Source organism: Pelophylax lessonae (genome assembly GCF_965119305.1).
Source record: "Pelophylax lessonae genome assembly, chromosome: 1".
In the NCBI taxonomy this organism is placed as follows: domain Eukaryota; kingdom Metazoa; phylum Chordata; class Amphibia; order Anura; family Ranidae; genus Pelophylax; species Pelophylax lessonae.
In genome coordinates this window covers 468496605-468522086 of record NC_138768.1, presented here as the reverse complement: position 1 = coordinate 468522086, position 25482 = coordinate 468496605, and the positions used below count along the sequence as shown (strand labels likewise).

The following is a 25482-nucleotide window of genomic DNA, read 5'->3' as shown; positions in this document are numbered from 1 at the left end:
TCTGATGTTCATTGACTGACACCGCACCCACTCCTCTGTGGAGTTGTATTTTTCTGACACTGCTTGTTTAAAAAAAAACAAAAAAAACAAAAAAAAATGATTACCAATAGCCAAGAGAGGGAGAATATCCACTTGGACTGACCATAGGCATAGCCAGTCTTTTTTTTTTTTTTTTTTTTTTTCTACTTGGTGTCCTACTCCTGTAGAGGGCAGTATAACCCAATGGTTAGGAATATAAGGAGCTGTGTCTCTTAGTGAACATCCGAGAAATGGGTTTTACAGTAATTAAAAAAATCATCAAATTTTTCGCTGTATTTTAACTCTAGAACTGCTGACAGGAGTGGTGCTTTCCTAACCACTTCCATACCGGGCCAATTCTGGCAATCCTTTTCTTCTACATGTAAAAATCATCTTATTTTTTTTGCTAGAAAATTACCCAGAATCCCCAAACATTAAATGTTTTTTAGCCGATACCCCAGGGAATAAAATGGCGGCCGTCAATTTTTTATTTCACGGGGTATTTGCGCAGTTTCATAAATTAAAAAAAACCCACTAAATCTAGCCCAATTTTTTTGTATTATGTGAAAGATGTTGCGCTGAGTAAATACCCCAACATGTCATGCTTTAAAATTGTGCACATTCATGGAATGGCACCAAACTTCAGTACTTTAACCACTTGCCGACTGCCGCACGACTATATACGGTGGCAGTCAGCCCCTCACGGGCAGTGACGTATAGGGAGCGAGCGTGCGCCGCCGGAGGCGTGCTCCCGCTTGCTCACGGACCCCCCGGCGCGAGTGACCGGCAGACCCGATGTCTGTCGGTCACTGGCGATCGTCGGTTACACATGGGAGAAAGGCAGGCGGCTAATGTAAACACAGCCGCCTGTCTTTCTACCCTGTGTAACAGCACAGATCATACGGTCCTGCTATGTAGGACCCTTGATCTCTGCTGACACACACACACACACACACACACACCCACATCCAATCACAGTTAGAAGCACGCCCCTAGGGACACACTTAACCCCTCCCTCTCCAATAAAGTTAACCCCTTCCCTCCCAGTGTCATTTTTACAGTAACAGTGCATATGTATAGCACTGATTACTGTAGTAATGTCACCGGTACCCCCAAAAGTGTCAAAAATGTCAGTCAAGGGTCCGATCTGTCCGCCGCAATGTCGCAATCCTGCAAAAAAAAAATCCGTTGTGTGGTTCGAATACTTCTGCATTTTTACATTTTATACTTTTTTTTTTTTTTTATAGGAATAGGACATGACCGGTCCTCTTTACAGAGAGATGTGGGCTCTTGAAGACGCCACATCTCTCCTCCTAGCCTTAGATCAAAAACATAATGTAAAAGAATTAAGTGATCTCAGCCTTTCTGGTAAAAAGAAAACGTCATAACATCATGCCTAACCTCTGAATGTCATAGCGACTGTCGGGGACCATCTGGTCTGTATTCTCTATGGGAAACTTCCGCGCCGGCTGACATATATATGTGATTCTGCACTTCTGGGCATGAGGGCACGGCGCTGCCAGCTTGCTCCAGCTGTCATCTTATACAGCAGGAGTCGATCAGCTGGTCCCACGGAGCTTATGTCCATCTGGACCCGCTGATCCTTCGGTACACTGACAGAATGACAGTCTGCCTATGCAAACAAAGATTGTCCTTCTGTGAGTACAGAAGACATGGATTCTGCATTCTTGTGAAGCAGGAACACCGATCCATGTCTTCAAGTAGTAAAAGCACCTCCCCCACAGTTAATAATCACTCCCTAGGTGCACATTTAACACTTTGATTACCCCTGATGTGAACCCCCTTCCCTGCCAGTGTCCTTAGTACAGTGACAGTGCATATTTTTAGCGCTGGTCCCCAAGAAAGTGTCAGTTTGGTGTCATATGTCCACCGCAATATCGCAGTCCTGCTATAAGTCGCTGATCGCTGCCATTACTAGTAAAAAAAAAAAAAAAAAAAAAAATGAAATAAAAAAATTTTTCTCCCATTGTTTGTAATATCTAACTTTTGCACAAACCAAAATACGCTTATTGGAATTTTTTTTTCTACCAAAAATATGTAGCAGAATACATATTGGCTTAAATTAATCAAGAATTGTTTTTTTTTTTTTTCTTAATTGGAGGTTTTAAAACAAAGAGAAAAATATATTTAATTATTATAATAATTTTTTTTCAAAATGGTCCGTTCTTTTATAGTGCAAAAAGTAAAAACCACAGAGGTGATCAAATGCCACCAAAAGAAAGCTCTATTTGCGGGGGGGGGGGAGGGCCATAAATTTTGTTTGGGTAAAGTTTCGTACAACCGCACAATTGTCAGTTAAAGCAACGCAGTGTTGTATTGCAAAAAATAACCTGGTCAGGAAGGGTTGTAAGCCCTCCGGAGTTGGAAGTGGTTAATGGAAGTTGCTTACAAGTTGGATACTCATCGTAATTGATGTGACTTGTATCCAACATTACATGAAGATTACCCAGGCATTCCCTGAAGTTGCTTTAAAGTCCCATCTCTAAGTTGCACTTTCAGGTCATGGCAGTGAAAATGGAGTCTAACTCCACTTTTTGTTGGAAAAAATAAATATTCCCCTCTGGGTGATCCGTGCACAATGCAAGGAGTTTAACAAACTTTTTTTGAAGATTTCTACCTTTTTGTTACTCGAAAGAAGAAACTGTCAATGTGTAAAGTAAATGTTGAAAGGAGAGACTTAATAATTAGCTGCTGTGCTTGCAGGGTTCTAAGGAGGAAAGTGGTAGAGTCTGCATACCTTTTTTTAGATGTGATTTGTATCTTAGTACATCTTGGAGAAATCAATGAGCCAATCACACAAGCAAGAAATTAGATTTCTGGGGGTGTTCCTTACACCATCTGTTTAAATAGCGCCTCAAGGGAGCCATATTGCATTTACAGAAAATGACAATGCTGCAGATTGAAAAGGAATGGTCATTTTAATAACCTATTACAATATGACTTGTGTGTGTGTGTGTGTGTATATATATATATATATATATATATATATATATATATATATATATATATATATAATATATATGTGTATATTACACTACCATTCAAACGTTTGGGGTCACCCAGACAATTTTCATGTTTTCCATGAAGACTCACACTTTCATTCATAAAATGAGTTGCAAAATTAATAGAAAATATAGTCAAGATATTGACGAGGTTAGACGTAATGATTTTTATTTGAAATAATACATTTTGTCCTAACTTTGCTTTAATCAAAGAATTCTCCATTTGCACCAATTACAGCCTTGCAAACCTTTGGCATTCTAGCTGTCAATTTGTTGGTGTAATCTGAAGAAATTTCACCCCACGCTTCCTGAAGCACCTCCCACAAGTTGGATTGGCTTGATGGGCACTTCTTGCGTACTGTATGGTCAAGCTGCTACCACAACAGCTCAATAGGGTTGAGATCTTGTGACTGTGCTGGGCACTCCATTACAGAGAGAAAACCAGCTGACTGCTTCTTCCCTAAATAGTTCTTGCATAGTTTGGAGTGTGCTTTGGGTTATTGTCCTTTTTTGTAGGAGTAAATTGGCTCCAATCAAGCGCTGTCCGCATGGTATAGCACGGCATTGTACAAATCTCTTACTTTACCAGCACTAGTGATGAGCCGAACACCGCAAACAGAGGAAAAGTTTGAATAAACAAACCCCATTGAAGTCTATGGGACTCTAAGCTCGAAAATCAAACGTCCTCATTTTGAAGGCTCAAATGCAAGTTATTTCCCCAAAAAAGTGTATGGGGGTCCGGGTACTGAGCTGGCGAACATGTAGCAATGAGAAAAAAAAGTTTTTAAAAACGATTGTTTTTAAAGAAGCAGTGATTTACTGATTTTAATGAGGCTTAAAGTGAAACTATAAAAATGAAAAATTCCTTCAAATATCGTGCCTGGGGGGCCCCTGAATGTGCCTGTAAAGTAGTGCATCTCTACGATGTATGTAGCCTGCTGCAGCAATACTGACATAGCTAAAGCAAAAAGTGTCCTATACAAATATATACATACAAATGGCATGTACTTGTCATACAGGTGCAGAAAAATTTGAGTCCTGGTTGTTGGTGGTGCCTGAACACTGTTAACCCCTTTTGCAGTTACTCTTGCTGGGCGCAGGAATGGGCCCTGCTGATAAATACATACAAATTTTGAAATCGCATGTACTTGTCATACATGTGCAAAAATATTGGGCCTTTGGTGTTGGTGGTGCCTGAACACCGTAACCCCTCACAGTTACTCTTGCTGGGCACAGGGACAGGGCCCGCTATTTCAAAATGACATACGGCATTTAAAATTGTATGCACCTGTCATACAAGTGTAGAAAAAATAGGCCTTGGGGGTTGGTAGTGACCTAAATCAAAAACATTGTTGGAAGCTAACAGAATCAAGGTAGAGGAATAGGTTAGGCAGCATATGCAGTCTTCAAGGGATGGCAGACCGCTAGCAAATTCAATCAGTTACATCAGCATCAGGGGCTTGATGGCTCTTGTTCCAGGACAGGTTCATTTTGATAAGTCAGCTGGTCAACAGAGTCTGTGGACAGACGTACCCTTTTGTCCATCACAAAACCTCCAGTAGCACTGAACGTCTGTTCGGAAAGCACGCTGGAAGCAGGACAGGTCAGTAGCTCCATTGCATATTGAGCAAGTTCTGGCCATTGGTGTATCCTCAAGACCCAGTAAGCCAGTGGATGCTCAGCTGGAAAGGTCTCCCAAGTCTGCTCTTGCACCTAGATAATCATGCACCATATGATGGAGACGCTGCCAATTGTTGCTTAAACCAAGCCCTGGGTGCTGCTGAGGACTGAAGAACTGTTTAAAGGCATTGGTCAGCCGTCTCCTCCACCGCTCCTCCTTTGGCTGAATGATGCCTCAAACACGTCCAGAGAATGTTGACCTCCCAGTGTCTGGAAAGGTGGTACACAAATTCTTTTTTTCAAGGCCTCCTCAAGATGTTTCATCCTCTGCTCCCTCTGCGAAGGCAGGATGAGCGCTGCAACTTTACCCTTGTAAAGTGCATCAAGAAGGGTTGCAACCAGTAATTATCCCTCTCCTTGATAGCAGGAATCCTCGGGTCCTTTCGCAGGCTTTGCAGAATCAGGGAGCCCATGCAATGTAAGTTGGAGGCATGAGCTTCTGAGACCTCTGGGTCACTAAGGATGACATTGTCAGCAGGAGCAACCTCTACCCAACCATCTACAACTCCTGGGGTTTCTGGGCAATCAAAACCATCCCTTGAAAACTGCTGTATGCTATCCTCTATATAAATGCTGCCGAAATCCTCCTCCTTCTGTGTGTTTTGTGGCTTTGCATAAATATCTGCATAAATGGGGCCTTGGGAGGAAAGGAAGTCCTCCTCTTCCTCCCCCTGTTCTGCCTCAAGTGCCCTGTCCATGACTCCACGCTGCGTGTGCTCCAACCGGTAGACTAGTGGGATAGTGTCACTGATGCATGCATCGTCCCGGCTCATCATCCTTGTGGCCTCCTCAAATGGTGACAAGACGATGCATGCATCCTTAATCAAAAGCCACTGGCGTGGCGAAAAAAAGCCTAGCTCTCCTGACCCTGTCCTTGTGCCATACTCACACAGGTACTCATTGATGGCCCTCTGCGTGTGCAGCCGCTGCAGCATTGCCAATGTTGAGTTCCACCTGGTGGGCATGTCACTAATGAGGCGGTTGGTGGGCAGGTTGAATCCCGTTCAATGCCAGTTTTCACTTATCTGACATTCAACGAACGGCGGAAATGGCCACAGACTTTTCTGGCCTCCTCCCCCTCTTCCCTCTCCTCCCCTGTCAGTGACCTCATCATCCCCTTCCTCCTCCAGCCAAGTTTGGAGCTAACTTGATAATATGCTTCAGCCCTTCTCTAGGCTCACATTATTCCTTTCATCAACCTGAGAACCAACATCACTGCTTTTAAATTGCTGCGCATCCTCCAGCAGCATGTCACTGACACTATGATGGAATAGTTCAGGTGACTCCCCCTTGCATGATGGTTTGGCAACAGGAATAGTTGTGGAGAAGGAGCCTTTGGCAGCTGTGGTGGAAGGCAAACTACTGTGAGCGCAGGTGTCAGAGGATGAGGACGGCTTATTGATGCACTCCACCAACTCTTCCACGTGTGGCTGAATAGCATGAGCAGCACTGGAAATAAAGGATGCACTATGTCACTTTTCATAGTGGACACAGAGGCTGCTTGCCCTCTTTTAGTGGCCTTGGAGCGTCGGTCTCTGGGACATGTTGATACAGATCAATATAGGGTGTACGCAAGTGATAAATAGATATTCAATGACCTGATATGATGTAATCGCTAGCCCTATAGATGAGCTGTGCTGCTTATAGATGTACGCAAGTGACCGATTAACAATACTCTCACTGATATGATGTAATCGATAGCCCTATAAATGAGAAATCTCTCTCCCTCCCTGCTAGGAATGTCTCACTGGCACTGCACTGTCTGACAAATTGCAAAGAAATGATTCTCTCCCTGCCTCAAACACGTTCCTGTCCCTCCCTACACTGCTAGGAATGTCTCTCTACACGGTCTGACAAACTTCAAAAAACGCTACTCACGCCCTGTCTCCTGGCCCGCACAATCATACACGCTGCGGCAGTGCGGGTAGCCTTTATGTAGTGTGGGGCTTGTACTTGGCCCCTGAGCCATGATTGGCTAAAGGCAGCCTGCCTTTAGTCCAATCATGGCAGAGATCATTTGAATGGCCAAAGCATGAGGTTAGTGTGCATGCTTTGGCCAATTGCATAACATGCTGCGCGTGCAGTGCATTATGGGACACTTTTTTCCAATCTTCCTCTGTCCAATGTCTGTGTTCTTTTGCCCATCTTAATTTTTTCATTTTTATTGGCCCGTCTCAGATATGGCTCTTTTTTTTTTGCCACTCTGCCTAGAAGGCCAGGATCCTAGAGTCGCCTCTTCATGTGGACGTTTTGCAGGTACCATTTAATGAAGCTGCCAGTTGAGGACCTGCAAGGCGTATATTTCTCAAACTAGCGACTCTTAATGTACTTGTCCTGCTTAGTTGTGCACCGGGGCCTTCCACTTCTTGTTGTATTCTGGTTAGAGCCCGTTTTGTGCTGTTCTCTGAAGGGAGTAGTACACACCGTTGTAGGAAATCTTCATTGTCTTGGCAATTTCTCGCATGGAATAGCCTTTTTAATTTCTCAGAACAAGAATAGACTGTAGAGTTTCCGAAGAAACTTATTTTTCTGGCCATTTTGAGAGTATAATCGAACCTACAAATGCTAATGCTCCAGATCCTCAACTAGCAGGGCCAGTTTTATAGCTTCTCTAATCAGCACAACAGTTTTCAGTTGTGCTAACCTAATTGCACAAGGGTTTTGTAATCGTCAATTAGCCTTTTAACACAATTAGATGGTTGCTGGAAATGGGCCTCTGTACACCTATGTAGATATTCCATTACAAATCAACCATTTCCAGCTAGAATAGTCATTTACCACATTAACAATGTCTAGACTGTATTTCTGATCAATTTAACCACTTTACCACCGGAGGATTTTCCTGCTAAAAGACCAGGGGTTATTTTGCGATTTTTTACTGCGTGACTTTAACGGACAATTGCGCGGTCGTGCGACGCTGTACCTAAACGAATTTCACGTCCTTTTTTTCCCACAAACAGAGCTTTCTTTTGGTGGTATTTGATCACCTGTGCGATTTTTTGATCACGCGCTATAAACAAAAAAAGAGCGTAATTTTTGCAAAAACAACAATATTTTTCACTTTTTTTTTATATGAAATTCCCCCAAAAAAAAATGTAAAAATCAAAATTTTTTAAAATTTTCGGCCAATTTGTTTTACGCTACCTATGTTTGGTAAAAAAAAATCGCAAAAAGCGTATTTTGATTGGTTTGCGCAAAAGTTATCGCATTTACTAACAAAGGGAAAGATTTTTGTCATTTTTGGTGTTTTTTTTTTTAACGAGTAATGGCGGCGATCTGCGATTTTTTTTTTTTGCGGTACTGCGACATTGCGGCGGACAGATCGGACCCTTGACTGACATTTTTGACACTTTTGGGGGTACCAGTGACATTACTGCAGTAATCAGTGCTATATATATGCACTGTTACTGCAAAAATGACACTGGCAGGGAAGGGGTTAACAGTATTGGACAGGGAGGGGTTAAGTGTGTCCTAGGGGCGTGATTCTAACTGTGTAGGGACAGGTCTACTAGTGTAAAAACAAAGATCAACAGTTCTACATAGTAGAACTGTTTGATCTTCACTTTTACACAGGGAGAACTGACAGGTGGCTTGTTTACACAAGCCGCTCTGTCTTTCTCCCGCTGTAGCGGCGATCGTAGTGTGACCGGCGGACATCGGGTCCGCCAGTCACACTCCCGCACTCCTCCGTGAACGAGCCGAGGCGGGCGCGCGCCTCAGCGGGCGCGCGCCCGCCCGCTATTGGCTCTGGAAGGAGTGACAGGCGAGCGACGTAGACCTACGTCACTCTGCCTGGCCGGGGCCGACTGCCGCAGTAAATATACTGTGCGCAGTCGGCAAGCGGTTAATGTTATCTTCTTTCAAAAATGACCTTTTTAAGTGACCCCAAACTTTTGAAGGTTTGTGTGTGTATATATTTATGTAAATATATATTACAGTATCTCACAAAAAGTAAGTACACCCCTCACATTTTTGTAAATATTTTATTCTATCTTTTTTCATGTGACAACACTGAAGTGTCAGGATGTTTATACTGCTCTGAATATAACAGTGTCTATTTATGTCAATAAGCAAAGATCTGTGCGGTAGGAGAATCTCCACGTATTTCCACAAATCAATATGTAGCAAATTCTTTTTATTGATTAATTTCTTTTTGAAAGCATATACTAATCTTAGTGAAAACAGTCTACAGTATGGAATATATAAGAATATTTATTCACGAGACATGTATTCACGATAAATGATCAAACTTGAGATGACGCAAAAAGATAATTTTACATAAGATACAAACTTCAAACAATAAATGCAATGTGATGTGTAGCTCAATAATGAAAGTAAAAATAAAGCAAGATTATTATTTTCTCCAGGTATAGTATAAACCATAATCTTCTATATAATCAGACCACAATTGTCTGCGCAATGCACAGCCTGATAGTCACTCCACTGCCGATGAAGCGAGAATAGGCTATGCAAAACGTGAGACTAATACGCCGATATGCGCTAAATCTGATATTAATAAAAATGTTATAAAAACATCATCTCTTAAAGAAAAATCTACATATGGTTAATACGGCTGGGATTGGGATCTTGTTACCCTTGAATATGCAATCTAATACATTTAAGAAAGTACATAAACAATATTGAATAATAATCAAATAATTAGCAAGGAATATTTACCATATTTAAAATGGCTGCTAGCTTAGAATGGTCGTTACCAGAGTCCTTAAGATGGCTGCCTTTCCAAGATGGTGGCTAAGTAGGGAGGAGTTTCGTTTGGCGTCCCTCAAAGTTTCAGATACATGATGGAGCAAAATGGAGTCTGTGTAGATGAGTCTATGCATGGCTGTAGTAGCTTGTATGTTGTATGTGTGATGTATGTTGGGCAAATGTCATGTGTGATGTGTCCCTCTCTCATCTGGGTTTGCCTTTTTATATGGTGTAGAACAAAGGACTATTAAAATGACCATAAGTTAAACCCAGAAGGAGTGACATTATCCCCATTGGTTGGGATAACTTATCCATCAACATGTGATGTCATTGGGTGACACCTCTTGGTCAACCAGTATATGGATATTAAAACTAAATGATGATATCTCAATATTTAAGAGTATCATCATAAAACAATATAATAATTTATCCATACTCTCATCTATTACATGTCCATTTAATATCCACCAGGTATCTGACTAAATATTAAATCTGGTAACACCATAATATATTATTAATATATATATTAGAAATTACTTTTTAACCTAAGACTTCAATTAGTAGTAGTCAGTCACCAGAGGTGGCAGTATTGTGTTGCTCTTAGCTTCAGTACACAGAATATTACAGCATTATTTATCTTCAAATAAACTTTGCACCTTTATATTGACAAAGAGCTTACCATCTCAGACTTCCTAGAGCCTGGCAAGGTTAGAAAAGTTTATGATGCTTTCTACAACTTACAATTTACAAATGTTTACTGAAGCCTCTATTGACATACAGAGATGAGTCTTCAATATCAGTTAGCAAGAATGAAACCATTATATATAACGGTTTTCTACATATCTATGTATGTTAGATATAGATATAGATAGATTATATATATATATATATATATATATATATATATATATATATATATATATTATAATATAATTGTTAATATTCTATTATATATACGATTATAACGCATCTGTAAATCTTATTTTTAAATGTGTCTAAAACACAGAAAATACTGACTAATGTTTTATGACTACCACACAGACAAGATTATCCTGGTATAGCGTCAGCTAGACTTTATCTTAAAGTTAAACAGATTATTTATTACCTTAGGTCAACACAGCATGTCTGTTGAAACTTTTCTTGAATAGACACCTTTCCTAAAAGGAGGTTTGAACTTTTAGCGACCTTCTATAACATGGATGCCACTGCTCAGCATTTCTATGTAAACCAAAATATGAAATTTCATTTCATTTTTTTTTTTTTTTTTTTAACCTCCCCAAATAAGCCTGAGAAGAAATGACACTGTTATACAAGCTGTACACTCACTACTTTACAGTTTAGCAAAGTGTCATTTCTTCAGTGTTGTCACATGAAAAGAGAGTAACGGGTGTACGGGAGATACTGTGTATTATAGATGTATGTGTGTATATATTATGATTTTTTTTTTTTTTGTTTGCCTTGTCACTTGGTCTCCCAATCCTACATCCTGCTGGTTGCTGTGGCAGGAGCTATGCAGCCTACACACGGTCGTTTACGGTCACTTGCCATTATCTGTCTAAACTGATGTCTTCAGTAGCTGGGGCTTAGGTAAGGCCAGCTACTGATGGACAAGCTGTAAGCTGGCCTGTTAGGGGTGACAGCGCGCTGATAGTCACTCAACCCACGTCGATGGCACATTAACTGCTTTACGACCGCCTGCCGCAGTTGTACTGTGGCTGGCAGCCGCTCCTGCGCGAACCTCCGTAAATGTACATCGGTCGCGAGCAGGAGGCTAGGGGGCTGGCGCGTTCCTGCTCATCAGCAGGGAAGCCGATGCAGTGGGCAAGCGGCTACGATTGCCGTCTGACACCCGCGATCGTTCCCCGCTGAGAGAGGAGACCGGTCAGCTGTTGTAAGCACATCTGACCGTTCTTCTCCCTGGAATGATCATAGAGCCCCTGTGATCCTTCTATATAGGAACACAGGTCTCTATGGTCATTTTACAAGCTTTGCCCCCCCCCCCCCCCACAGTTAGACTCACTCCCCTAGGCTCACATTTAACCCCTTGATCACCCACAATGTTAACCCCTTCCCTGCCAGTGTCATTACAGTAACAGTGCATATTTTTAGTATTGATTACTGTAGTAATGTCACTGGTCCCCCCCAAAAGTGTCAATGTCAGGGGTCCGATCGGTCCACCTCAATATTGCAGTAAAAAAATCAGATTGCCGCCATTTCTAGTAAAAAAAAAAACAATAAAAATGACAAATCTTTTCCGTAGTTAATAGACGCAATAACTTTTGTGCAAACCAATGAAAATACGCTTATTGCTAAATATTTTTTTTTTTTACCAAAAATATGTAGCCGAAAACAAATTGGCCTCAAATGTTAAATTTTGATTTTTAAAATTTTTTTTTTTTTTTTTTTTGGAAATATTATATAGACAGTATTGTCGCTCCTTTTTTTTTTTTTTTTTTTTTTTTTTTTTTTTGTGTATAGCGCAAAAATTAAAAATCACACAGGTGATCAAATACCACCAAAAGAAAGCTCTATTTGTGGGAAAAAAAGGGACGTAAATTTTGTTTGGGTACAGCGTCGCACGACCGCTCAATTGTCAGTCATGCAGTGCCAAGTTGAAAAAAGTGGCCTGGTCATTAAGGGGGCAAATCCTTCCAGTCTTAAGCTGTAGTCCTTGTGAGCATAGCCATTGTAAGAGTGACCATGCTGCCAAGAATTCCGAAGTGGTGGGATAGCACTGTTGCCTTATCATAGGAAGTGAACTGGGATGGCAGGTTAAACAGGTAAATTTGTGAATGAAACACATTTCCGAGCTGGAGATTGCACCTGCTGTCTGCTGATTGTGGGTGCAGTGCTCTGCAGGCTCCTTAGAAAAAAATAAATAAATGCACACTTTTTTTTTTATTTGCAGGGGAAAAAAAAAGTGCATTTAATATTTTTTTCAAAAGGAACTTCTTTTTAAAATGTTCTCCTTTTTACCTAGTTGTTTTATGCTTACTGTGCTGTTAAGCATACAATTTAAGCTGTTTGCTTTTCTGCATCCTATTTTCTTTGTAGGAATACACTTGCCCCAGGTGTGAATCGGGCTTCATTGAAGAGCTTCCTGAAATAAGGTAAATGGAGGGGGGGGGGGGGGCGATAGAGAATCAGCTTTATTTAAATAATAGACATTTAAAGAAATCCTGTCTTTGAAATAGTTTGTTGGTTGGTTGTAATGCTAATCCTGTGGCTTGAGTCCTGCAATTCATGAGTCCTAACTTTACTTGCTGATTGCTTGTTCTGAGTCCGCGCCTAACGCCCTGTACCCATAGGCCGAATGTCATAAACCGGATGACATTTGGCACCTGTGTGCTGCAGGTGGTCCGACAAGCTGCCCATTCAGCCAGTTTCCATGGGAGGGCGCTGACCGGAGTGTTCTGGGAGGGGGGGGGGGGTTGTGTGTATGTATGCGGGCGCATCACAATAGAGCAGCAGGGGAGATTGCTGTACTAACATTGAATAGTACAGCTGCCCCGGCTTGAGCTGACTGCGGGTTTCTGTTTAGCCCGCTGGGTTGAAAAAAAGAAATAAAAATTAGCAGTGTGTACTAGGCTTAAGTAGGTATTGAAAACAGGCAGTATGCATTTTTAGAATGTCAGCAATGGCAAGCCACATTTTTCTCAAGACAGGTTTACCACAATAGTTTTGCCCTAATCCACATCACACTAACTGAATGTATCTGTAATTTAGCTAAAGCTACAGTGGGTGGCATTTGTCAGTGTTAGTACTCGCAGGAGTTACATGATATAACCTGCAGTATTTCTGTAAACGTTATTGTGTACGTTTTATAATTGTTCTATTTAATAATTATACATTTCTCCAATGCCCTAAACCATACAATTGATATTTGGCATTGGGTTATTGAGCTACAGGGACAGATGGATAGATTTGCTTAAAAATGTTATTTGGCACAGTTTACATTTTAAACTATACCTGTTTTGAGACAGAAATGTTTACTGCCAAGCCAAAAAATGGAGCAAATTTGGTTGGTCAGAGAATCACTCTGATCTGTCACAGAAGCCCTGTTAAAAAAATAATAAAAAAGGGGGAGAAGATTGGGAGTTTCAAATCCCCCAGACCACTACACTGGCTGTGTGGGAAGAGTTTGACCTTTTTTTATTTTTTCCAGAAAAGTGAACGTGTACTTGCAAAAAACTGCCCCTCTACTACTCACTGGATAATGACATTTTTTTTAAATATGTATGTATATAAAATATCTCCAAAATTATTGTGATGCCTGCCTTTAGAAGCACGTTGACCTTAATCAAGAAAAGGGGGCAAATGCGCTACCAATGGAGTAGTTGAAGAAAGTAAACCACAATGGAGTGGCAATGATAAATAGGAAGAATAAAGCTGCCAATTAAGTAGTGTCACCACAAATGTATATCAAATATATTTCATAAATATATCATAAATGATAATAAAACGTGCAGAGTAGTGCAAAATTCATATATAGAAGTTCATGTGCCAATGTGCAAACATAAAGCCAATGGTGATGTTCTGGACATGTGCGGTGCTTTCAAATCCAACTGTGTCACTGATGTGCACCAAACCCCACAGTATATAATGGCCACTCACCTCCAGGCAGGTTACAACAAGTGTGATAACAGAGAAAATGTTTCTCCTATGTGGCTCCAAGCGGTCGTAACCAGACAGCTAGTAGGCTGTGATCTCTTAGGGCAAGGGTCCTCTTAGTTTTCTCTCTCATATATGGAATCAATAGGAAAGCCCATACCCTTGAGAAAGTCATGTGAGTGAGTGACGCAATGCGTCGGGGGGAGCCGGGTGATGTCGCTCCCGGTCTACGGCCGTGACCGGAAATTGACATTTCTCTGTCGCTCATTGACAGACGTAGTCCTCCTTGATTAATATCAACTCGGGTTATACTGCCCTCTACAGGAGTAGGACTAGACAGGAAAGAAAACGTTCTGGCCACACCTTAGGGGCAGTCCCAGAGGGTATATCCTCTCTCTCTCTGCTACAGCAAATCAGTTTTTTTCTGTCTAGTTAGGAGTAAGGACCTAGATGCCTTGCTAGGATCTTCGGTCCTGGCAGGATTTTTTTCTTAGATTTTTTTTTTTTAGACCGCTTTTTTCTCCAGTGTTCCTGTGAGATCTTCAAGCAAGCAAGCTGGAACTGGGCGACGGGCTGGATGTTGAGATCCAGTGGTCACCCCAGTTCAGCCTACGAGCGCGTGCAGGCCATAGCTCCGCGCTGGGTCGGCCGCGACATAGTCCCACTGGACGGGGACTGACCCTGCGAGTTAAACGTCTCGCCTGGACGCCAATGACCAACAGAGTCATGGCGTCCGTATTGGTCGACAGCCCCCCCACCCCGGTGGAGAGGGGTTCTGTCAGGAGTTGGTGCCCGCCTGGTTCCGGTATGGTGAGTAGAATGTTCCCCCTCTCCCCCCTGCCGGGTTTGTGGTGGACGCGGGCCCCTCTCTGGGATGGTAGGATGGGTCTCCCCTCTATCCTATAACAGTCACAGATCCCCCCAATTTGAGTGTGATTTTTTTTTTTGTGAATAGAAACCAGGAGGCTTGGTTTGGGAGCTGACTATCTAAAATTATTGTAAGACTGTAAGGGTGACTGAAGTCAGTGGCAGTACTAAAAGGGCATTACTATTGAAGTAAAAGGTATCCTACCTGTCAGAGTGTGTACACAGGCCGATGCCTATGCCTGAGTTACTGCAGTCCAGATCGCCATTCCTCCAGCAACCGGTCACTTCCACGGGCTGCACAGCCTCCCGACGGCCCACGGACTGCATGCGGCCCGCCAGGGTCCTGTACTGCCGGCCAGGCTCATCACCATTCATGGTGAAGTTTGTGGGGCCGAGGCACTCCCGCAGGCCGCCAGGCCGAATACATACATCCCGCAGGCCGCTGCTAGCCGCCGCTATCCTACACAGGCCGCCGCCATTGTCTTGCAGATCGCACGAGGCCTCCATATTGGCGTAGCCTCGTGTCTCCAGCATGGGGGCGGCCATGTTTGAGGTGACCAAACACCTCGAGGAGCTATGGGAAGGCGCCGGAAGGCGTGTAAAGGGGCGGAGCCGCCTCCTTTTACCCGGGAAAGCAAGCCAAAGACTTCCTGTCTGTAATAGACAGTGCTGGAACAGGTTGTATTGAAACTTCTGGGCATCAAGTGGTGAGCCTTGGGGTCTCTCTCTCTCTCTCTCTCTCTCTCTGTCTGTAGGGGTCCTAAAGCAGGTAACACTGAGAGGCGCTGTAGCACTGGGGGTCTAAAGGAAAAAAAAAAAAAAAAGTTTATTTTTTATTTATTTTTTTTGCAAATTATTTTTTTCCGGCAAGTGTCTGGAATAATCATGGACCCTGCCACACAGGTACCCCCACCTGATCCCCTCGAGGTGGCCGCAGGACCCTCCAGTTCACAGAATATGGATGCATTTATAGCAGTTTTGGAGTCTTTGGTATCCCGGGTGGAGATGGCCTGTCAGGGACGGGGGTCAAGAAAGCGACCCCCGCCTATCCCTATTTCATCTGATACTTCAGATTCTGAGATGGTCATTGCAGCTGCAGGTCCCTCTGCAGGGGCTGTTGTCTCAGGTAAAGTTCCCTCAGACAGTGAGGAGGACGTTCCTGCCTCCGCCATAGCACAAGAAGAAGCATTGGTGGACGCGCTAGTTGTGGCGGTCCGGGAAACCTTAAGACTTGAGGTTTTACCGGCAGAGGTAACCGAGATGGAAATTCCCTTTTGGTACTAGTAAACCTACCAAGACGGCGAAGGTTTTTCCCTTACCCAAATGTTTTGGTAATAAAATTAAAGAGGAATGGGATCATCCAAAACATACCCTTACTGTTTCCAAGCGCATTGCTAGACGCTATCCGTTTGAGGAATCCCTCATTAAGAAATGGACGGTATCACCAGTGGTGGATCCACCCATTTCCAGACTAAATAAAGCCACTGTTATCCCGTTGGAGGACGCTCCATCCTTTAAGGATCCGGTGGATCGGAAAATGGAAGCGGAGTCCCGCACTATTTTTTCCCTGATAGGGTCAGCCTTTAGACCAGTGATTGTCATTGGTTTAGTTTCACAAACATTAACGGAATGGGCAAGATTGTTACGCCATGACCTAAAGGGGAAAGGTATCCCCCAGGCAGCATCTGATTTGATGGAACAAATTATACAAGGACTGCAGTTCGTCTGTGACGCAGCCCTGGATGCCACCCCCTTGTTAGGGCATGCATCGATGTCAGCGGTAGTCCTCAGACGTGTGCTGTGGTTAAAATGCTGGTCGGCGGATCTAGGTTCCAAAAAAGCCTTGGCGAATCTCCCCTTTCAGGGGAATAGCCTATTTGGGGCCACCCTAGATGAGATCATTAAGGATGTCACTGGGGGCAAGAGCACTTTTTTGCCGCAGGCTGCTAAAGCAAAAGGACCTCGTAACAAGCGTGGACCTTTCTTTGCCGCTCATAAAGGGTTAGTTCGCTCCGCTGGGACGAGCGGGAAAGGCAAAGCCCCTCTAGGAGGGTTCAAGAGGCGCTGGTCGGGCAAACAAAAGGCCGACTCAGCCAAACCTGAAGTTAAGGCTAATACAGCCTGAAGGTGCGCCCCCACCCGGCTTAGGGGTGGGGGGACGTCTTCACCGGTGTTCAGATCTAGGGCTTTCCTGAATCCCGGACTAAGGGGTTCAGGAGATCACACGATCAGGATACAAGATCGAGTATCGATCACTGCTACCGCTGTGGTAATTCCCGTTCCCTGAACAGATCATTTTCTTTACCTTTTCCAAAGATCATTCTCAGTTCCCTCCAGGAATCGGATCCGGTTGAGCAAGCGGACCAAGGAGCCTCTAGTCGGGTGACTTCGGTCTCTAATGCTCAACCAGGAGAGATCATCACTCCTGATAGGAATCAAGTTTCTGATAAATGTGTGGGAACAGAGAGCGATCAGACTTTGTCGGATTGCCTGGACCAAGCAGCTCTAGGGCAGCCTGGTTCGGATCCAGTCAGACAATATCAGGGTGATGACTTAGGTCGATCATCAAGGATTTCACCACCTGTGTCTTCATCAGAGCATCCCGGAGGTGGATCTGTTGGCATATCGGCTCAACAGGAAGGCGCGGAGGTTGGTAACGCGCGCGCGCGCGATCCTCTAGCGGACGCAGCAGACGCACTGAATGGTCTGTAAAGGCAGTGTCAGCTACTATATGCAGGGTTCATACGGTCCTGGAAATCCTGGAAAAGTTTTGGAATTTTTAGATGACACTTTCCAGGCCTGGAAAGGTCATGGAAAATTAAGAAACACACTAGGTTTTGGAAAAGTCATGGAATTAAATTACTGTGGAGGAGCGGGGAGTGGATGCTTAATTATTTTATGATAATTATATTGCCACATACTGTATTTACATTTCGCTGTATTAGCGTCCTTCCGGGTCCGCGGTATGCGCGTGCTGTCAGAGATGACCCAATCAGGCAGCAGGGAGGGCTGGCCGCGGTTTGCCTGGAGACACTGTGACTGGCTAGCAGCAGCAGTAACAGCCGGGAGATTATCAACCAATGAGGCAGCGGAAGCGTCACTGGAGGGCGGGCCTGCTGCATGAACGTGATGATTATGCGGAAGGGGGTGGTAACCGTTTCGGGTTGATAGCCACGGGTCTAGCCACGCTAAAGGTTCAAAGCACCAGTCTGCAGCTGCGTGCTTGACCGCTTCCAATCCGATCGTTGGCTTTTTCACCCGTGCGACTGAAGTGACACCGGCTCCCAGCTGCGTCAGCGGTGCTTCCATCTCATCCACTGAAAAACAAGGGACCATTTTGAGTCACGCTGTATCCAGAAACTAAACCCTAACTGCAGAGGTACTGTACACTACAAAGATTGCCTCTTGCACACGATACTCCTGTTTGAGCATCTCCTTTTTCAGCCGTAATTTTAGTCTCCTTGAAATGCGCGCATTTTCGTGCAAATTCACGCCTATGGGATCGTGTGCGTTCATTTGCGCGTAAATGCGCGCATTAGGCGTAATTTACTGTTCCAAAATGCAGATTTTTCTATTTTGTTCTTACTGAAGAATACGCAGCGCTCATTTACGCGGCTGTGTGCATAGGCACATTAGAATGAATGGGCTCTATTTTAGCCAAGAAAATTTTTTTAAGCTGCAGTGTGCAAGGGGCCTTATTTTAGTAAAAATATGCTGGGTGTGACATGGATTTTCTTCTTATTTAACATGTATACATAGACATTTCATGAAACATTAGGTCATGGAAAAGTCATGGAATTTTATTGGTGAAAATTTGTATGAACCCTGTATATGTCTTCCCTCCTCTCAGATTTCTCCGCAGGATAGAGATGGAGGGAACTCCAGTTATCCTGGAAATTCTAGGCTAGCCCCGTCAAGCCGGTCAGGCCGACTTGGACATGCTAGTCGCGAACACTCCTTGGAGACTTCCTCTCAGGGAGGATCTGCGGTCTCAAGGACCGATCTTCCATCGTGCTTTACAGTCGCTGGTTTTAATGGCCTGGCCATTGAGACCCAGGTACTGAAGGACAGAGGGTTGTCAGCTTCAGTTATTCCTACTCTAATTAAAGCAAGGAAAGCGACTTCCAGCAAAGTCTATTATCGCACATGGAAGACTTATATCGCGTGGTGTGAATCTTTGGGATTTCCTCCACGTACCTATTCGGTGACTCGAATATTGGCTTTTTTGCAACAAGGGGTTGAGCAGAAGCTAGCCTTGAGCACCATCAAGGGTCAAGTTTCAGCATTAGCAATCTTCTTTCAGAAACCTTTAGCTACCAAGTCCTTGGTGCGGAATTTCATCCAGGGTGTCCGGCACCTGGCTCCACCAGTCCGCGCGCCCTTACCGCCCTGGGATCTTAATTTAGTTTTGTCGGTTCTACAGAAACCTCCCTTTGAAAACATCAGGGAGATTCCCTTGTTTACTTTATCCCAGAAGGTGGCCTTCTTGGTGGCTATCACTTCTGCTCGCAGGGTGTCAGAACTGGCTGCATTATCATGCCAGTCCCCATACCTAGTGATTCATAGGGATAAGGTAGTACTTCATCCTAAGCCATCCTTTCTTCCTAAGGTGGTTTCAGATTTTCATCTGAATGAAGATATTGTACTACCTTCCTTGTGTCCTCAGCCCAAGCATCATCGGGAACATGCGTTGCATTCCTTGGATGTGGTTCGGGCAATCAGGGTATACCTGAAAGCTACGGAATCATTCCGTAAGACGGATTCACTTTTTGTGATCACGGATGGCCCCAGAAAGGGTTTGCCTGCATCTGCCGCGACCATTGCCAAATGGATTAGACAGACGGTGGTACAGGCTTATTCTATTAAGGGTCAGAGTCCTCCGTTCCCTGTTAGGGCGCACTCCACTCGAGCGCTCAGTACTTCCTGGGCCTTTCGCCATCAGGCGTCAGTGGTCCAGGTATGTAAGGCGACCACCTGGTCGTCGGTACATACCTTTACAAAATTCTATATAATTGATGTGACGGCATCGGCGGATGCCTCATTTGGCCGCAAGGTTTTGCAGGCCGCAATTTGAGGAGACCGGTGGTCTACCTCGAGAGTTTTTTTCTGTTTTGAAAAATTTCTTTTTGTTGAGTCTCATCATTAAGGATGAGCATTGTAAACTTCTAGTTGGCACCGGTTGGGCCTTCTAGATTGGGATTTGATTTCCATTTTCCCACCCCTCATTTGTGATACTGCTCTGGGACGTCCCGAAGGTGATGTATCACCGAGGACCACGTCTGTCAATGAGCGATAGAGAAAAATGGATTTTTGTAAAATCTTACCGTAAAATCCTTTTCTCTTAGCTCATTGACAGACGTAGTCCCCGCCCCTCTGTTTTGGGGTTGGGTTGGGTTAAAATCTCTAAAGACTGCTTTTTGACATAACTGATTTGCTGAGGCAGAGAGAGAGAGAGGATATACCCTCTGGGACTGCCCCTAGGGTGTGGCCAGAGCATTTTAATTTCCTGTCTAGTCCTGCTCCTGTGGAGGCAACATAACCCGAAGGTGCTGTATCACCGAGGACTACGTCTGTCAATGAGCTAAGAGAAAAGGATTTTACGGTAAGATTTTACAAAAATCCATTTTTGTCGGTTCTGCAGAAACCTCCCTTTGAAAATATCAGGGAGATTCCCTTGCTTACATTATCCCAGAAGATGGCCTTCTTGGTGGCTATCACTTCTGCACGCAGGGTGTCAGAACTGGCTGCATTATCATGCCATTCCCCATATCTAGTGGTTCATAGGGATAAGGTAGTTCTTCATCCGAAGCCATCCTTTCTTCCTAAGGTGGTTTTAGAATTTCATCTGAATGAAGATATTGTGTTACCTTCCTTGTGTCCTCAGCCCAATCATCCTCAGGAATATGCGTTGCATTCCTTGGATGTGGTTCGGGCAATTGGGGTATACCTGAAGGCTATGGAATCGTTCCGTGAGACGGATTCACTTTTTTTGATCACGGATAGCCCCAGAAAGGGGTTGCCTGCATCTGCCGCGACTATCTCCAAATGGATTAGACAGACGGTGGTACAGGCTTATTCGATTAGGGGTCGGAATCCTCCGTTCCCTGTTAAGGCACACTCCACTCGAGCGCTCAGTACTTCCTGGGCCTACCGCCATCAGGCGTCAGTGGTCCAGGTGTGCAAGGCGGCCACCTGGTTGATGTGATGGCATCGGCGGATGCCTCATTTGGCCGCAAGGTTCTGCAGGCCGCAATTTGAGGAGACCGGTGGTCTACCTCGGGGGTTGTTTTCCGTTGGAATTTCAGTTGAGTCTCATCCTTTGAGCCTTTAAGACTTCTAGTTGGCACCGGTTGGGCCTTCTAGATTGGATTTTGATTTCCATTTTTCCCACCCCTCATTTGTGGTACTGCTTTGGGACGTCCCGAGTTGATATTAATCAAGGAGGACTACGTCTGTCAATGAGCGACAGAGAAAAATAGATTTTTGTAAAAATCTTACCGTAAAATCCTTTTCTCTTAAGCTCATTGACAGACGTAGTACCCGCCCCTCTGTTTTTGAGTTGGGTTGGGTTAAATTCTCTAAACACTGCTTTGTGACATAACTGATTTGCTGTAGCAGAGAGAGAGAGAGAGGATATACCCTCTGGGACTGCCCCTAAGGTGTGGCCAGAACGTTTTCTTTCCTGTCTAGTCCTACTCCTGTAGCGGGCAGTATAACCCGAGTTGATATTAATTAAGGAGGACTACGTCTGTCAATGAGCTTAAGAGAAAAGGATTTTACGGTAAGATTTTACAAAAATCCATTTTTCCCTGTACACTGCAAGTTTGTGGAGGAGCATTTCCCCTATCTTGGTTGTGAGTTATCTATTTTTTATTGAAATAAATGTTACTACTTGCTATACCATGAGGCCCCTTTCTTATTGATTCCATATATGAGAGAGAAAACTAAGAGGACCCTTGCTCTAAGAGATTACCAGCTGTCCAGTTACCACCTTCTCTGCCCGGCCTCATCTGGTGAGAGTATGCAGCCAGTTCCTGGAGGATGAAGGAATTGATTCCATTGAATGCCCCCCCACTCAACTGACCTAAATCCAATAGAACATCTCTGGGTCATTGTTTTGGTCCAATTCAACGCTGCCAGGTTGCACCTCGGTCTGTTCAGGAGCTCTGTCATGCCATGGTCCAGATCTGGGAGGAATTACCCCGACCCTTGTCAGACATGCATACAAACTACTAAGTACCATTTTGAGTTACAGCAATGAAATTTTAGCAAAATTGAATAGCCTGCTGCATAATTTTTTCACTTTGATTTTCGGTAGGGTTATAATTTTCGTTGACAATAAACAATGTGGCATCTTTTTGTTCCTAACATTACCCAGTCCATATCAGTATAAATATCCAGCATGATATTTTTTCCCTAATGAGATCTGAAGTGTTCCTTTAATTATTTTGGGGTGTGTGTATATATATATATGTGTGTGTATGTGTGTATATGTATAATATATATATACACACACACACAGTGCCTTGCGAAAGTATTCGGCACCCTTGAACTTTGCGACCTTTTGCCACATTTCAGGCTTCAAACATAAAGATATAAAACTGTAATTTTTTGTGAAGAATCAACAACAAGTTGGACACAATCATGAAGTGGAATGAAATTTATTGGATATTTCAAACTTTAACAAATAAACTGAAAAATTGGGCGTGCAAAATTATTCAGCCCCTTTTACTTTCAGTGCAGCAAACTCTCTCCAGAAGTTCAGTGAGGATCTCTGAATGATCCAATGTTGACCTAAATGACTAATGATGATAAATAGAATCCACCTGTGTGTAATCAAGTCTCCGTACCTGCACTGTGATAGTCTCAGAGGTTCCGTTTAAAGCGCAGAGAGCATCATGAAGAACAAGGAACACACCAGGCAGGTCCAAGATACAGTTGTGGAGAAGTTTTAAGCCGGATTTGGATACAAAAAGATTTCCCAAGCTTTAAACATCCCAAGGAGCACTGTGCAAGCGATAATATTGAAATGGAAGGAGTATCAGACCACTGCAAATCTACGAAGACCTGGCCGTCCCTCTAAACTTTCAGCTCATACAAGGAGAAGACTGATCAGAGATGCAGCCAAGAGGCCCATGATCACTCTGGATGAACTGTAGAGATCTACAGCTGAGGTGGGAGACTCTGTCCATAGGACAACAATCAGTCGTATACTGCACAAATCTGGCCTTTATGGAAGAGTGGCAAGAAGAAAGCCATTTCTTAAAGATATCCATAAAACGTGTTGTTTCAAGTTTGCCACAAGCCACCTGGGAGATGCACCAAACATGTGGAAGAAGGTGCTCTGGTCAGATGAAACCAAAATTGAACTTTTTGGCAACAATGCAAAACGTTATGTTTGGCGTAAAAGCAACACCGCTCATCACCCTGAACACACCATCCCCACTGCCAATCATGGTGGTGGCAGCATCATGGTTTGGGCCTGCTTTTCTTCAGCAGGGACAGGGAAGATGGTTAAAATTGATAGGAAGATGGATGGAGCCAAATACAGGACCATTCTGGAAGCAAACCTGATGGAGTCTGCAAAAGACCTGAGACTGGGACGGAGATTTGTCTTCCAACAAGACAATGATCCAAAACATAAAGCAAAATCTACAATGGAATGGTTCACAAATAAACATATCCAGGTGTTATAATGGCCAAGTCAAAGTCCAGACCTGAATCCAATCGAGAATCTGTGCAAAGAACTGAAAACTGCTGTTCACAAACGCTCTCCATCCAACCTCACTGAGCTCGAGCTGTTTTGCAAGGAGAAATGGGCAAAAATTTCAGTCTCTCGACGTGCAAAACTGATAAACCTACCCCAAGCGACTTACAGCTGTAATCGCAGCAAAAAAGTGCGTTTTGGCTGCTGGATCTGTCACGCTGGGCTCCCCTATCTGTTGGCACCGGATGTACTGAGGAGCAGTGCGCCCTTCTGAAGCCGACAGCCATCCTACCTAACGGTCTCTCGGCTCACCAGGGGTCGCTCTGAGGAACAGAACACCTTCCTGAAGCTGCTGGCCATCCTACTATCTGGTCTCTTGGATCTCCAGACATCTCCCTCCTTCACCATCCCCTGCACCACCTCTTGGAGCTACTAACATCCAGCCGTGGACCCCTGTGTTCCTGCAGACCACCTAACAGATGAGCTATTTTATACGGTTTTAAATGTGAGCAGTTTTCCTGTACCTGCATTACCCTTTTAATTAAACTGATAACACTTAGAGGCGCTCTGCTTTTTGTTTTTATTTTCACTTTCAGAGCTGACTTCTCTCTGCAGCTGAGCTGGCCCTGAGTGTAATCTATTTCAGCCATCAACTACACCAGACTAATGCCTATACATGAACTACATACCCCTTGATGCTATATAGGTATGTGTGATGCGCCAACTCTTATCCTGCTTGTAATTGCAGCAAAAGGTGGCGCTACAAAGTATTAACTTAAGGGGGCTGAATAATTTTGCACGCCCAATTTTTCAGTTTTCTGTTTAACGTTTGAAATATCCAATAAATTTCGTTCCACTGCATGATTGTGTCCCACTTGTTGTTGTTTCTTCACAAAACAAATTACAGTTTTATATCTTTGTTTGAAGCCTGAAATGTGGCAAAAGGTCGCAAAGTTCAAGGGGGCCGAATACTTTCGCAAGGCACTGTGTGTGTGTGTGTGTATATATAAATAAAAAAAAAAAAAAAATATATATATATATATATATATATATATATATATATATATATATATATATATATATATATATATATATATATATATATATATATATATATATATATATATATAATAATATAATATAGTGTGTGCACGGTTAGCCATTTTTTTGCATGTTGCTTTGTTTTTTTATCTGCTCATGCCATAATGATGAATCTGGCTTTTACAGGAACACCGAAAATACTAGTACCACTTCTGGGACAGATCAAAACAGACATCCCTTTGAGGTAAATATGCAATAGTTAATGGTTTTGTTTTTTTGTTTTATTTGTTGTTTATTCTTCTAATGCACTTTCTCTCTAAAGAGCCTAGAGTCCACCCAGTTCGCATTACCTCCTGGTTATGGCCAAGTTACTTTTGGGATATTCAATGAGGGCCTAGATTTCCCCATCTTTGGAGCAAGTGGAACAAGTGAAGAGAGCCGTGAAGGGGAAAACAGAAGAGAACAACAGTCACGGCAAAGATACAGCGCAAGACAACCACGTGCTAGACTGAGTACAAGGCGCTCTACGGGAAGGCATGAGGGTGTGCCTACCTTAGAAGGGTGAGGAGGAGCTGAGCAGAGTTAGGTATGGGGATGGGGTAGTAGCATTTGGCCTAGATCTTTTTCTTTTTGTTTTTCTTTCGAAGACATGATTTGGTTTTTGTGGCATTATGTCTGCATATGCACCTAACTTTTCTTAGAAAAATATAATGCATTAAATTATTCCAGGTCTATAAAGCATTCAAAAAATAAATAAAATCCCAGGTCCTAAATAAAGATGAAGAAAAATATATTTGCCTTTAGATTTTCTAAACTTAACGGGACTCC

The 25482-nt window shown here is 43.4% G+C and overlaps 1 protein-coding gene across 1 annotated transcript in view; it reads left to right on the top strand.

Moving 5' to 3' along the window:
* RNF126 (ring finger protein 126) overlaps nt 1–25482 on the top strand; it is a 213661-nt gene that overhangs the window by 35519 nt on the left and 152660 nt on the right. The window contains exons 2-4 of the mRNA XM_082261204.1: nt 12483–12538; nt 24841–24898; nt 24977–25215. Coding sequence (XP_082117330.1) covers nt 12483–12538; nt 24841–24898; nt 24977–25215 — 353 coding nt within the window. The remainder of the gene's footprint in view (nt 1–12482; nt 12539–24840; nt 24899–24976; nt 25216–25482) is intronic.